Consider the following 12688-nt stretch of genomic DNA (forward strand, 5'->3'; position numbering starts at 1 on the left):
TGGATGGAGGCATTTTTACTTATTTAATTTATTTTGTCTGATATTGGATAATATGGTATATAATTGAATTCAATAGTTTTATGTAGAAAGAATGCTAACTTGGATGGAAGCTCCCCCCCCCCCCCTTTTAATCCTTTTGTATTGGTTTGGCTTGGTTTCTGTTCTTGCCTTAGGTATTTCTATGCTCTATGACCTTTTACTGGTTGGAACAATACAGTTTTATGATGGTTTATTTCTGTATGTGATATTAGATGGTTTAGTGCTGTTGTGTTTTTCTGGTGGTTTTTGTTTATATGTGTATAATAAACCGTTTAAAAAAAACAACCTGGTAACCCTCATAATGTCTTCCTTTGTCCTGCTTCGGCTTCTTCTCACCCACCAGCCAAACCTACCTTTATGTGCTCCTCTGTCTTCAGATCTCCCTCATTTGCTCTCACTACCAGGATTTCCCTGGGAAAATCCAGGCTGTATTGCCTGATGGCTGGTGAGTTTTCAGGAAACCTGACGCACACAGTCTGCCTCAGAGTTGTGCATGCACACACACAACTCCAGGGCAGGAAGGTTTCACTGCACCGCACCTCACGGCAATGGTACGGGGACATGGGGGTCCTACTGCAGGATGGTGGGATAGTGGCATGCTGCAAAGCCGAACGGGGTGGTTTTTGTCCCTGCAGGGACACCATAGGTGTGGGGGAAGAGTTGGACCTCAAAAGCCCAACTCTTTCCTCATGCAAGGGCCTGGCCTGGCTGGGCCTCTGATGTCCACCCCGTTTCCTTGCCATGAGCCATCAGACACCCTAAAACAGACAAGGGCCGAGAAGGAGTCCAGACGGCAATGGCGTCATGTTTAAGTGGGGATTAGCCCCGCTGTCATGCAGGCATCGGCCCGCCCTTCCATGCCTGTGCATAATTGGTCACTGTCACAAACACACTGAAGACAGCTCAACAGAGGCTTGGAGCCATCCTACTCAACATGTTGCTCAGAGAACTGATATTAGATTTATCTACTATTGTCCTTTGTAAACCTAGGTAACGGCCACCCTGTTTTGAGCTGGGGAGATAATACAGCAGTCATGTGCAAGGGAAGGCTGGTAGACAGACTGCATTACAGCATGGTTTCTAAGCATACTGGGGCAAATGATCAGTACAGATCAGCTTCTGTGTTTTCCATAAACACAACATTCTGTGTTTTCTCTTCTCTAGAAGATGGAGTGAAAACAAATCACCCTTTGATTTGTGTCTGTCGGTTTCTAGTGGACAATCCTGCCAGCTTGTTAAAATGTTTATATGGTCCTTTGAAATCTCACTCTGGCATTTTCAATGAGGAGTTGAACAGATCCCAACAAAGGCTCTGTTCTCCCACAGGAGCCTGCCAGTTGTTACAGTTTTAATGTTTTCATATCGTCATGAATTTTATGGGTGCAGGAATTTGTTTAAGGCCCAGTGGCTGAAGTATTGACTTTTGTTTTATTTTGCATGCTGTAATCGATGCGTTTGACAGGACAGACGGATATAATAGCAGTTTTAATTAATTTGGGAAATGGTGACAGAGCAGTTCTGTTGTTAAAATTTTGCATCTTTTCAACCATATTTGGATGAAAAGAAATCAAAAGTAACATGACTTTCCATGGAGCAGAAAACATTGTGTATGAAGCATAGGTAGCCATCAAACATCTTCTGCAGCAAACAAAATTATTAACCATCTCTGATTCTAGTCTCAGCTTAGCCACACACATACTTGGGTGGCTTAGACATGAGTGTCAACATCTGTAATATTTATCTGTGATTCAAAATGCACTATGGTTTTGTTTTGTCAATAACGTCTCCTCTGCAACCTTTGGTAATTTCCGTACTACAATGATGCTTCCGTGGTGGCTATAAGGAGTACTAAGTTTGTATTTGAAACCCTGGAATGCTTATTTGACATACTGAGCCACTGGAGGAGAGTTGATGAATTGCAGAAGGGGAGAAAGAGATAAGAAAGACAAATGGATTATGAAGATGGCAAGCGGTGGACCCATGGGGATCGGTTTATCCTCCTAACCCCCAAGCTCTGTTCCTGTGCTGGCTCACTTCATTTCTTTTGTTTATGTAAGATTATGCCATACTTGGGGGTCCAAACCTGGTCCAGAAGAGCTTAAAATACCAGCTAAATCTAGTTTACACCTGAGCCTTCCATGATTGTGTTGTTAGAAAATGTAGAGTTTTTTTTTGGGGTGGGGGGTCTTTTTGGTAAGTACTGTCACTGGATTTCCTGCAGTATAAGTAATTTTATCAAAGGTTTTCTAGAAATTGATTTTCATCTCCTAACATTATCTGCATGCTGGTGCAGACTGATAAAAGCATATCTTTCACAGCTGAAGTGGTGGGTGGGAGTCAATCTCCACATGTATCCCATATTTTAAGTAAAGTGTTACCTCTTGTTGAGTGATTTTAGCTCTTTGGTTTTCACAGTAAAAGAAGCCAGCATTTTGCTCAGAAGACACCATCCTATTTCCATTAGGCTTTCTGAACATGTTATTAGCATAACAAAATATAATATACTAGGGGCAAAGCCCGTTGTATCCAAGAATACAATGGGTGCTAGAACTTGATAGTGTAAAGAGGAAGGGGAGGAGTTGTCCAGTCTGTAAGGGCATGGGGTTGAATGTGTGTGTTATGTGAGAGGTTGTGGTGGCAAATGAGGGCATGGGTGTGGAGATATGGGTGTCAACAACCTGTGGTTTGGAATGTTCATTGAGTGTGGGAGAGGACTGACCTTTGGGAATTGTGGTATTACAGATGAGCTTTCCAGAGCCATATCTTCAGATATGTGAAGGGAAAATCAGACTGGAGACTCTTAGGGGGGAGATTACATGGCAACCAATTCCTCCTAGTTCTGCGTCATTTCCCTTCTTGTGTGAATTAGGCCACAGACAGCGAAATGTCCCCCTGCCCTAATACACATGGGGTAGTCACAGTACACAGGTGTCCACCCTGTTCCTTCTATATCCATTTTTTCACTGTTGATAAAATGTTATGTGCCCACATGTTTCTTTGATGATTGTTCTTTAGAAGAAGAACTGGATTTTTGTACCCTGTTGTTTACTACCCAAAGTGGGCTCAAAGCGGTTTACAAACACCTTTTCCCTTTGTCTCCCCACAATAGACAACCTGTGAGGGATGTGGGGCTGTGAGAGGTCTGAGAGAACTGGGAATGGGCTGCAGTGACCCAGCAGGCCTCAGATGTCTCAAAATTTTTTCCAGTCATCTTCTCTTCCTCTCCCCATAACAGACTCCCCATGACGGAGGTGGGGTAGAGAGCATCACATGGAAGCTGGCAACCCTAAGAGGAAGTCTCTCTGTGCACAGCAGTCTTGACCTTAGTAAGGTTTTTTATACTGGTTTTTTATTTGCCAGGCCAAGATTGAAAGAAGTCCCTTCAGTTCCCATGTCTCTCCAGCCATTTACTTGTTCATTATTTAGTTTCAGGCTGTAAATATTTATTTAGATCTTTCTGCACTTTCCAGACTCACAGGACTGATGTTGGTCTGTCTGTCTCCACCCCAGAATACAAACAGTTGCTGGTAAAGGCTGGCCATAGCCCCGGAGGGACACACTTGTACCACTCCCACCCAACTGCAGGCAAAAATGGCCTCTTTGAAGGCCATTTATATATTTATATATTTATATATTTATATATATATATATAATAAATAAAATAATGGTTTAGCTGTACAGAAAGTAGAGTTGTACCTGTGCCCATCTTCATCCTCTCTTCCTTTATCTGTTGTAATTCACTTAGTTTTTTAGTGCCAGCCGTAATTTTCCATTTGAATTAGATTAATGATCCTAATTTTGAGGGTAAGTACACATTTGCAAGTCTGGATACAATTGCAAGCTATATGAATCTAAAACAGTAGTTCCCATAGTGCCAAGGCATATTTTCATAGCAGCCAGTTTGGAGATCTGAACCAATATAGCTGTTAGGGGTGTACTTAGAGCAGTGGTCCCCAACCTTTTTATCACCGGGGACCGGTCAATGTTTAACAATTTTGCTGAGGCCTGGGGGGAGGGGTAGTCTTTTATTGAGGGACGTCACCACCGGTTGAGCTCTTGCTCCACTTGCTTTTCCACCAGCACCCCTGACTTCCTGCCGCCCACTGGGGGGCGCTGCCAGCAGCAGCTGCGCAGTGCCATGCCAAGGGGGAGCCCCAGCCATGGTGTACACTGGAGATTACCAAAGGTGATCCGGCGGCAGAGTGGCAGGGCAGCCCCGAGGCAACCCCCAGGGTGGAGGACAAGGAGGAGCTGCGGCCCGGTACCAACTGATCCATGGACTGGTACCGGTCCCTAGACCGGGGGTTGGGGACCACTGACTTAGAGGACCCTTCGGACCACTGACTTAGAGGACCCTTAGAGGACCCTTCAGACACAGGGAAAGGTAATTTTTTTAATTATTGGGGGCTTGTTGAAATGGGTAAGTCATGTCATTTGCTTTCGTTCAGTATTTGGGTTGGGCCTGTGTATTGTGAGGGATGCACAGGGGATCTGTAGTATTAGCATCTCTGGCAAGAGTGATTGCCCTTTCCCTAAAATACTGACCACAAGTTTGATTTTAGGTGCTGGCAATGTTTCAGGCCTTAATAAAGTATTATATTAAAAGTGTGAAGAAGAGACATCCCTCCTGCTTCTTACTGAAAATATTGTATGACCTTTAACTGAATGATCTGCCCTGTTGCTGGCACAGAATTTTAATATTTCCTTTAGCACAGGGGTGAGTGGATACTGAGAAATTAACGATTTACCAATATGTTTCCTTTTTCTCCTCAAACAGGTGCAGTGTCATACTTACACTGGGTATTGCTGGTGTGTTACTCCAGATGGCAAGCCCATCAGTGGCTCATCTGTTCAGAACAAAACTCCAGTGTGTTCAGGTACAGTGGGTTGACAAAAATAATTTGCTTATTTTGATACTGAAGTGACAAGGTGAGAAAGCAAACTCTTTAATTTTAAAATCAAATGCCAAGAATCACTCATGCAACCAAAGATTAGACTCAAACTTGGAAGATTCAACACAGGTTAACAACTGGCTATTTGCATGCTGTAACATCATATCAGGTTTCGTAAGCTATACGGGTATCAGATGAAGCAAGATGGAGCATACTATGAGAATGGAGCTCTGTTTAATTCACTTGCCTAAAATATTTCTGTTGGACAAGTGCCTAATCATATGTATGTGTTTATATATCTGCATCATTCACATTCTCTTCATGGAGAATATACAAGTTTGACAGGATCAAAATTGCTCTGAATAATGTACATCCTATTTGACGGACAAAAACGATGGAACTATGTGCTTCAAAGACTACAATTCCAGCTTGCTATACTAGAACTCACCGAAAATACCAGGGCTAATTTACATGACCTAAATAGACCCTTAGCAATCTCAGTAGGGGTTTGTGGAGGGTCTGACAAATCAAAACCCAGTCATTGATATAAAAATCTTCACAGCAAAAATACAGAGCCTAACAGTGCAATGTTTGGTACCCTGTTTGGAAGGCTTAACTCTTTGCATCTGTGTGCTTCTTCTGGGGTCGTATGACCTTTCTCTGTCAGCATTTGTAGGATTCAGGAATATGCTGAGGGTCCTCTTATCTATTTAGAACATAACTTTATTCAGAACAAAGAGTAGCAAAATCCCTCATAACCGTTTGCCAATACAGAACCACAAGTAAAACCTGGTATGGATCTGCTCCAGATTCTGGTACCTTGAAATTGGAATAAAACATGGAATAGAGTACTAAATATTACAACATTCAGCTATGTCATTTAAAGTATCACCACCCTCTAGCCTTGTAGCTTGAAAATCCTCCATAGTGTAACTCTAGACTGGTCTTCTGAAACTCGCTCTACACAGGCCTGCCCTTATCCTTGATCTGGAAAATGCGATTGGTCCAGAACGCAGTGGCCAGGATTCTCACCAATACACCGTGGAGATCTCACATCCGCCTGTACTTCAACAACTCAACTGGCTTCCAATTGAATTTCGGATCAGGCTTAAGGTTTTAGTTCTTACCTTCAAGGCGGTCTGGGCCCAGTGTACCTAAGAGACTGTCTATACCCCCAAAGAAGCACTACGCTCTGCCAATGCCAACTGGCTGGTGATCCCTGGCCCCAAAGAACCACGTCGGTCTTCAACGAGGACCAGAACTTTTTCTGTCCTGGCCCCCACCTGGTGGAACGAGCTACCTGAAGAGACCAGGGCCCCGTCCAAACTCTCAAAATTCCGCAGGGCCTGCAAAAGGGCCAGTCATTTGCCTGAGACTGTCAACAGGTCCCCCCTCAGACACCCCTCCATGGCCTGAACCAGTCTGTCCTCTCGGGGGCCTTGGCTGGGTTCCATTCCTGTTGTATTGTTTATGATCACTGAAATTGCGTTATTGGATTGTTGTTGTTGTTGTTGTTGTTGCTGTATTTGTTTATGTTATGTATTAATTCGTTCCATATATCCCCCATGTTGTATGTAAACCGCCCTGAGCCATATGGAAGGGTGATATAGAAATCAAATAAATAAATAAATAAAAACCCTGCAGCTGCTAGCTTGACTGTCCTGGAGACCAGTGTTTTTTTCCTTTAGCTTCTCCTTCATATAGAGGCTCAGATAGCTTGCAATGGTACCAACAATGTATCAGGTGAAGCAGCAATCTATTTTGGGGCTATTGGTGATATATGTGGAGACAGGTCTCTGGTTGCTCTTTTAGGGCCTGGCATCTGAGGTAAATGTGTCATTTTCCTATACTTTGAGCTGGGCTTGGCGAGATAATAACTGAATGCTTTGTTAACACATTTTTGTTTTCTTCTCTTTAAGGTTCAGTAACTGACAAGCCCTTAGGACAGGGTAATTCTGGGAGAAAAGGTGAGTAGAGTCCCGTGTTCTAATGGAGTGAGGTTAATTAGAGGCTGGTTGGTTTAGGGCTGTTGGAGCTTTTCATGACAAAACATGATTAAATGCAAAGGATACTATACTATTAAATTTGAGTCACTTTTATGAGGCAGATGGCAACATTTCATAAGGAAGCAATATCTTAGCAGAAGAAAGCTGTATGAATTGAGTTAACCTTGTTTGTATGTAATATATTTAAAGAGAAAAGGGAAAGCTGGCTTGTTGGCTAGAGGCCCTCAGCAATGTGGAGTGGACATCCACGAGCCCTTAGTCACCTCTTCCAAGGGTGGATTTTACAAACATGTGTGCTTTTCTAACACTATTCCTTTCTGATGTTAGTGACCTGTCATGTTGTAAGTATTTTTAATGTTTTGATTGAGTTCATTGGAGATGATCTGATCAAGACAAAGCATTAGTGAGGCACACAACCTTGCATCACTTCCATTTCCCACAAACAGTTGCTCTACAAAGGGACAGAACCATTGAGAATATTTCTGCAACAAGACTGCTGCTAGTTCACTCCAACAGGCTCTTTCCTTCACACTTGTTTAAAATAAGTTTTGAATTATGTTTCTGTGTTCCTGCTGTGAAGGTCTATACAGTTATGTAAATTTAGAAGCAAGAGCTTCTTCTTGAATCCAGTTCTATAGGAAACATTACATTCTACAATTCCTTGCAAAAGAGCCTGTCTTTTAGAAGGCAAGGATGCAGAGGTAACATTCCAGTAACATTCCAGTAATAGCTATTCGAAATAACAGCAATGATACAGAATTTCTTAAATGAATTAGTTGAACGAACAGATGCTGTAATTTTACAGGTATATATGTATTATTATAAGTGGGTTTATTTTTAATCTTCATCCTTTGGAATTTTTAATAACTGTTGCCGAAGCATTGTATTTTAGATTGTGTTTATATTCTTTCCACCTAAGTTGTCTTTTTGTTTATATGGTTTATGGCTAACGCATTGAAATAAATACATTATTTTCAATACTTCTCCCCAATTATTCAATTTTTCCGAACTTCTGAGGTCAACAGTAGAAGCATTTAAACCATATCTTGGGAATAACAACAGAAGATGTGTTTCCTTGGTTGCCAGTTTTCATGGTAGTGGCAAGCTACAACAAGTACAACTGGGCCATAATGACTGTTCATCATAAAAACTAAAGGGAAGTAATCTCCTTCAGAGACATATTTCTGATCACCAGAAACTGATGGAAAACAATGAGATATAGATGCTATTAGTGTGCCATGCTGGTGAACATCCCAGGTGAGATCTGACTGCCCATAGTGGGAGTTCTGGTCAAGTAGATCGTCGGTCAGGTATATCAAGGGAATTTTCTGTGTTTCTCCGAGTAAGATAATACAAATATAGTAAATATATTTTCTAAAGGCTTTGCAATCCCAAAGGTGAGGAGAATATATTAATGTCTTGAATCCATTTAGGTTTCACTGTAAAGTCCATGCTGTACTTTTGTAACCAGAAATATATAGACATGTCCAGATTGGTTTCATTTTGTGGATCAAACTCATCATTTGATCCAGCATTTTCAGTTCCTGTAGTCCAGGCTTCTGAGCTTATGAAGGCCACATAGCTGATTGGCATGGGTTGGAAATTTGCATAGAAATCAGTTAAACAAATCACATCTTCAGGTAATACTTTGTGTTGTAGTGTTGGAAGCACAACTACATGCCTAAGGACAACATTTTGTGAACAGTGACAGTTGTGAATAAACTACATAGGTGATATCTGATTATAACTTTACCTCTGGATTTCCCCCCTCAGAAAATATGTTTTGCAAATATATGGTACTGTAGTATCAAAGGAAAGGCACTCTAAGGTAATGTCCTAGATCTGCCACAAATGGTTTGCCACCACATATGTTTGTTTATTTATTTATTTATTTATTTATTTATTTATTTATTTATTTATTCATTTATTTATTTATTTATATTTATTTGATTTCTATGCCACCCTTCCATATGGCTTAGGGTGGTTTACATACAACATGGGGGGGGGATATATGGAACGAATTAATATATAACAAACAAATACAACCACACGATAATCTAAATAACACAATTTTTATGATCTTAAACAATATAACAGGAACTTAGCTAAGGTCCTTAGAGAGGACAGACTGATTCAGGCCATGGAGAGGATGTCTGAGAGGGGACCTGTTGTCGGACTCAGGAAAATGCCTGGTGGAGGAGCTAACTTTTGCAGGCCCTGTGGAATTTTGAGAGTTCGGACAGGGCCCTGATCTCTTCAGGGAGCTCGTTCTCTCATTATACAACCAAGTGCACAGCCCACCGTGGGGTCACTTTTGATCTACAAAGTGAACTGAGCAACCCATTTCCAGCTAAAGCAGGCACTATGGAGTGCTGATTAACTGTGCCTTTTGGCAGTCATGAAGCCATCCCTCCAGAGTTTAAAACCAAAGTGTGAAAACTTTAATTTCAAAGTCTAATTGGTAACTTCACAGAATCGAAGGGCTCTCCTTTGACCATTGGGGGTTAGGGATGACATATCCAGGTTGATATAGAGACTTGGGGATGGAGCCTGGGGAGGACAGAGACCTCAGTGGGGTACAGTGCCATAGACCCTACCCTCCAAAGCATCCATCTTCTGCTGAAGAACTTAACCCTGCAATCTGAAAAATGAGCTTTAATTCCAGGGGATTCCCAAGTCCCACTTGAAGGCTGGCATCCCTTTAAAAAGGGGCTGTTGAATAGATCAGCCTTTCTCAATCTTTTGACTTATGGAGTAAACCCTGAAATTTCCTTCAGGCTTCAAGTAACCCAGGAAGTGGGGCCAGCTGGCCTTCCTGCCATGCCCTGGGAAGTCACATGTTTACAGTGTGCATCACTCATAAAATAAAATACTTATTAAATAAGAAGAGCCTCTTGTGGCACAGAGTGGTAAGGCAGCAGAAATGCAGTCTGAAAGCTCTGCCCATGAGGCTGGGAGTTCAAACTAGCAGCTGGCTCAAGGTTGACTCAGCCTTCCATCCTTCCGAGGTCGGTAAAATGAGTACCCAGCTTGCTGGGGGGTAAACGGTAATGACTGGGGAAGGCACTGGCAAACCACCCCGTATTGAGTCTGCCATGAAAACGCTAGAGGGCGTCATCCCAAGGGTCAGACATGACCCAGTGCTTGCACAGGGGATACCTTTACCTTTATTAAATAAGAAGTTTGTTTCATTTTGGTATTTTGCCTTAGCAAAACAAGGAAGAATTCACCTCAGATGTGAAAAAGCCCACCATACAGAGCAGCAATTTTCCTTAAGTAAAATTATCTGTGTGAGTTGGAGTTGTTGTAACCTCGGGAGATCTCCAGGCACCACCAGGAAGTTGGCAATTTTAGCAAGACCTGAAAATATATTTTCCCAGAATTGTAAATGGCTACCAGGGCCAGGAGACCTGAGAATAAAGGAAGTCTAGTGCAGGCTGTGCATAGTTCTTGCACTGGATCTAAGCGTAGTAGCTCTTAGCAGCCTTCAGGTGGGACCTAGGGGTCTCCTGGAATTACAGCTCATTCCAAGACTACAGAGATCAGTTTCCCTGGAGAAAATGTCTGCTTTGGAGGGTAGACATTGGACACAGTCCTCTCCTGCTTGAGTAGCTGAATCCCTTTGCTTGCAACAGCCTTCCTCCAGCCATGTTCTGTCAATGGGGCCCTGAGAAGAATTTCTGAGAGGAGGGAAATAGGAGGAGCCAATGGGTGGAGTGCAGTATTCAGCTCTTCCTTCCCATTCCTTTTCCATTGTGTGTGAATTTAACAAGCCACCATAAACCAGACAGATGAACAGAGACCACTCTGTCCTCCTGACTCATCTCCAGGTTAGTTAATTTATATGTATATTATATGTAAATAAATAAATGAGATCCCCCCCCCCAACTGGAGTAACCACTCTGGGGCTCTAGAGTAACCCTGGGGTTACTAGTAATCCTGCTTGAAAATGCCTGGGATAAATGATTAAATAGACCCTGAAACAAGGTCAGAGCATGGTGTGTGTGTGTGAAACTGATGTCAGAGCAATATATATGTAGCAGGAGCAGGGATGTTTGCTTTGGAAGAGAGGGCCATCTATATGCAGGCCTGTTCTTTCATTGTCCTTAGAGGATGGGCTTTTAAGGCTAGAAAAAGGGAGACTGTTGATGACTTGCTGGAGGAAAATGCAATGCTAGGCTATAACTCTTCCAGTCCACTGTTAATTTTCTTTTCTCACTGCGCATCTTTATTATTCAATAGAAAAAAAAACCCATTCCCCCTTTCCTAAGCCAAATACCGTTTGGATCTCATTGCTGCAAAGATGCAGAATTAATCCATTCCAATCTGTCAGCCATTTGGTTTGCCAAAAACATATGCCTAGTTGGCCTTTTTAGCAATATTTCTTCAACTCTGTGCATCACCTTGGAAGTGAGAATAACACTTGAGGTTTAGAGAACCTCTTGCTCATTCAGCCCTTGGATTAACCACTTATGACCTTTAATCCTTCTCATATGTGGTTGATGTAAAGCAGATCAGCTCAGCTCTTTGTTGCCATGTGCTGAATGGTGAATTGACTGAAGCTTGACAATATTTTTATGTCTGTCTCCAACCTTGTGGCACTGCCCTTTGGTTGAACTCTCCCGTTTGTTTGCCAGGCTAGTGGTCTCCGAAGAAGATTGTCACACTGCATGCATCTGTTTTTCCCTCTTTCAGTGTTCCTCATAAACTAGTTTGCCTTTGCGAAATTAGGGTAGTACATTCTTCTACTTGAACATAAAAATGATATAAACAGGCAAGAGCTGAAGTCTCCCAACTTGGCGGTTCTCTTTCCATATATAATGGTACATCTGCTCCTTGTGCGATTGGGAGACTGGCCAAAAGACAGACGACTCTTCACCATATTCAGTAAGCCTACTAGATTAATTACCTCTATGCCCTATCCTTTTGCAGATTATTGCCAGCACTGACCTTAAGTTTCTTGGACTCCTGGCCACTAAAACATTATTAAAATGATCCCATGGGATAGAAATTATATAAATATTTGCTTTTGGCTTGGAAGTTAGGATTGCCTTCCAGTGATCTGTTCAGAACCCACTGATTTTGCCTTGACTGATGTCTCTGTTCTAATCCTACCCCTGTCTCTTTATTGTACCATTGGAGTGCGGCCGGAAGGGGGCCGCCTCTCACCCGTAGCACACTGCACGTTCGTGGGGAACCTGGTGCTAAATCATTCGTAGATGACCTGATTCTGGGTCGGGGTTTCGTAAGTAGCAGAGCAGCTCCCTCGCTGTGATCTATTGAAAGTCAACCATTTCTTGCCTGTGAAATAATACAACCTCCCATTGCCTCAGAGTCATAGCTTACTGGGATAGTCCTAAGCCCTGTGTTCTGCTAGTGGGGGAGCCTCCCACAGATCCAAGGTACATTCAGTCTTACTTTGACAGAGAAGGGTGTCAAGCCAGCAGAAGGCTCCTTGCAAAGGCACTTAGCAGAATAAATCACTGGATCCAATCCAACGTGATTAATTTTCTATCTTACATATGTCTTACCTTATATTTTACTATGGTTCTTCATTCCCATTTTGCTGTTTGTATCAGTTCTGGTCTAACCATTTATGTTTCCAAACAGCCCTTGGCTACCACCCTCTTTGAGCTTTATCTGCATCACAGCTGCAGTGTTGCCAGATGTTGAACTTCCAATCTTGACTGCATTTGGCATTTTAGATACACGTTGACACCTTTTTCTACCTTAATGTTAAGTCTAATATTT

General features: G+C 42.3%; 1 protein-coding gene across 2 annotated transcripts in view; it reads left to right on the plus strand.

Moving 5' to 3' along the window:
* The window catches only part of SMOC1 (SPARC related modular calcium binding 1), a 117943-nt gene that overhangs the window by 41716 nt on the left and 63539 nt on the right, over nucleotides 1-12688 (plus strand). For both annotated transcript variants that reach the window (XM_077322616.1, XM_077322617.1), the window contains exons 4-5: nucleotides 4817-4916; nucleotides 6851-6898. In XM_077322616.1, coding sequence (XP_077178731.1) covers nucleotides 4817-4916; nucleotides 6851-6898 — 148 coding nt within the window. The remainder of the gene's footprint in view (nucleotides 1-4816; nucleotides 4917-6850; nucleotides 6899-12688) is intronic.

The sequence above is a fragment of the Paroedura picta genome, chromosome 2, assembly GCF_049243985.1.
Source record: "Paroedura picta isolate Pp20150507F chromosome 2, Ppicta_v3.0, whole genome shotgun sequence".
NCBI classification, from domain to species: Eukaryota; Metazoa; Chordata; class Lepidosauria; order Squamata; family Gekkonidae; genus Paroedura; species Paroedura picta.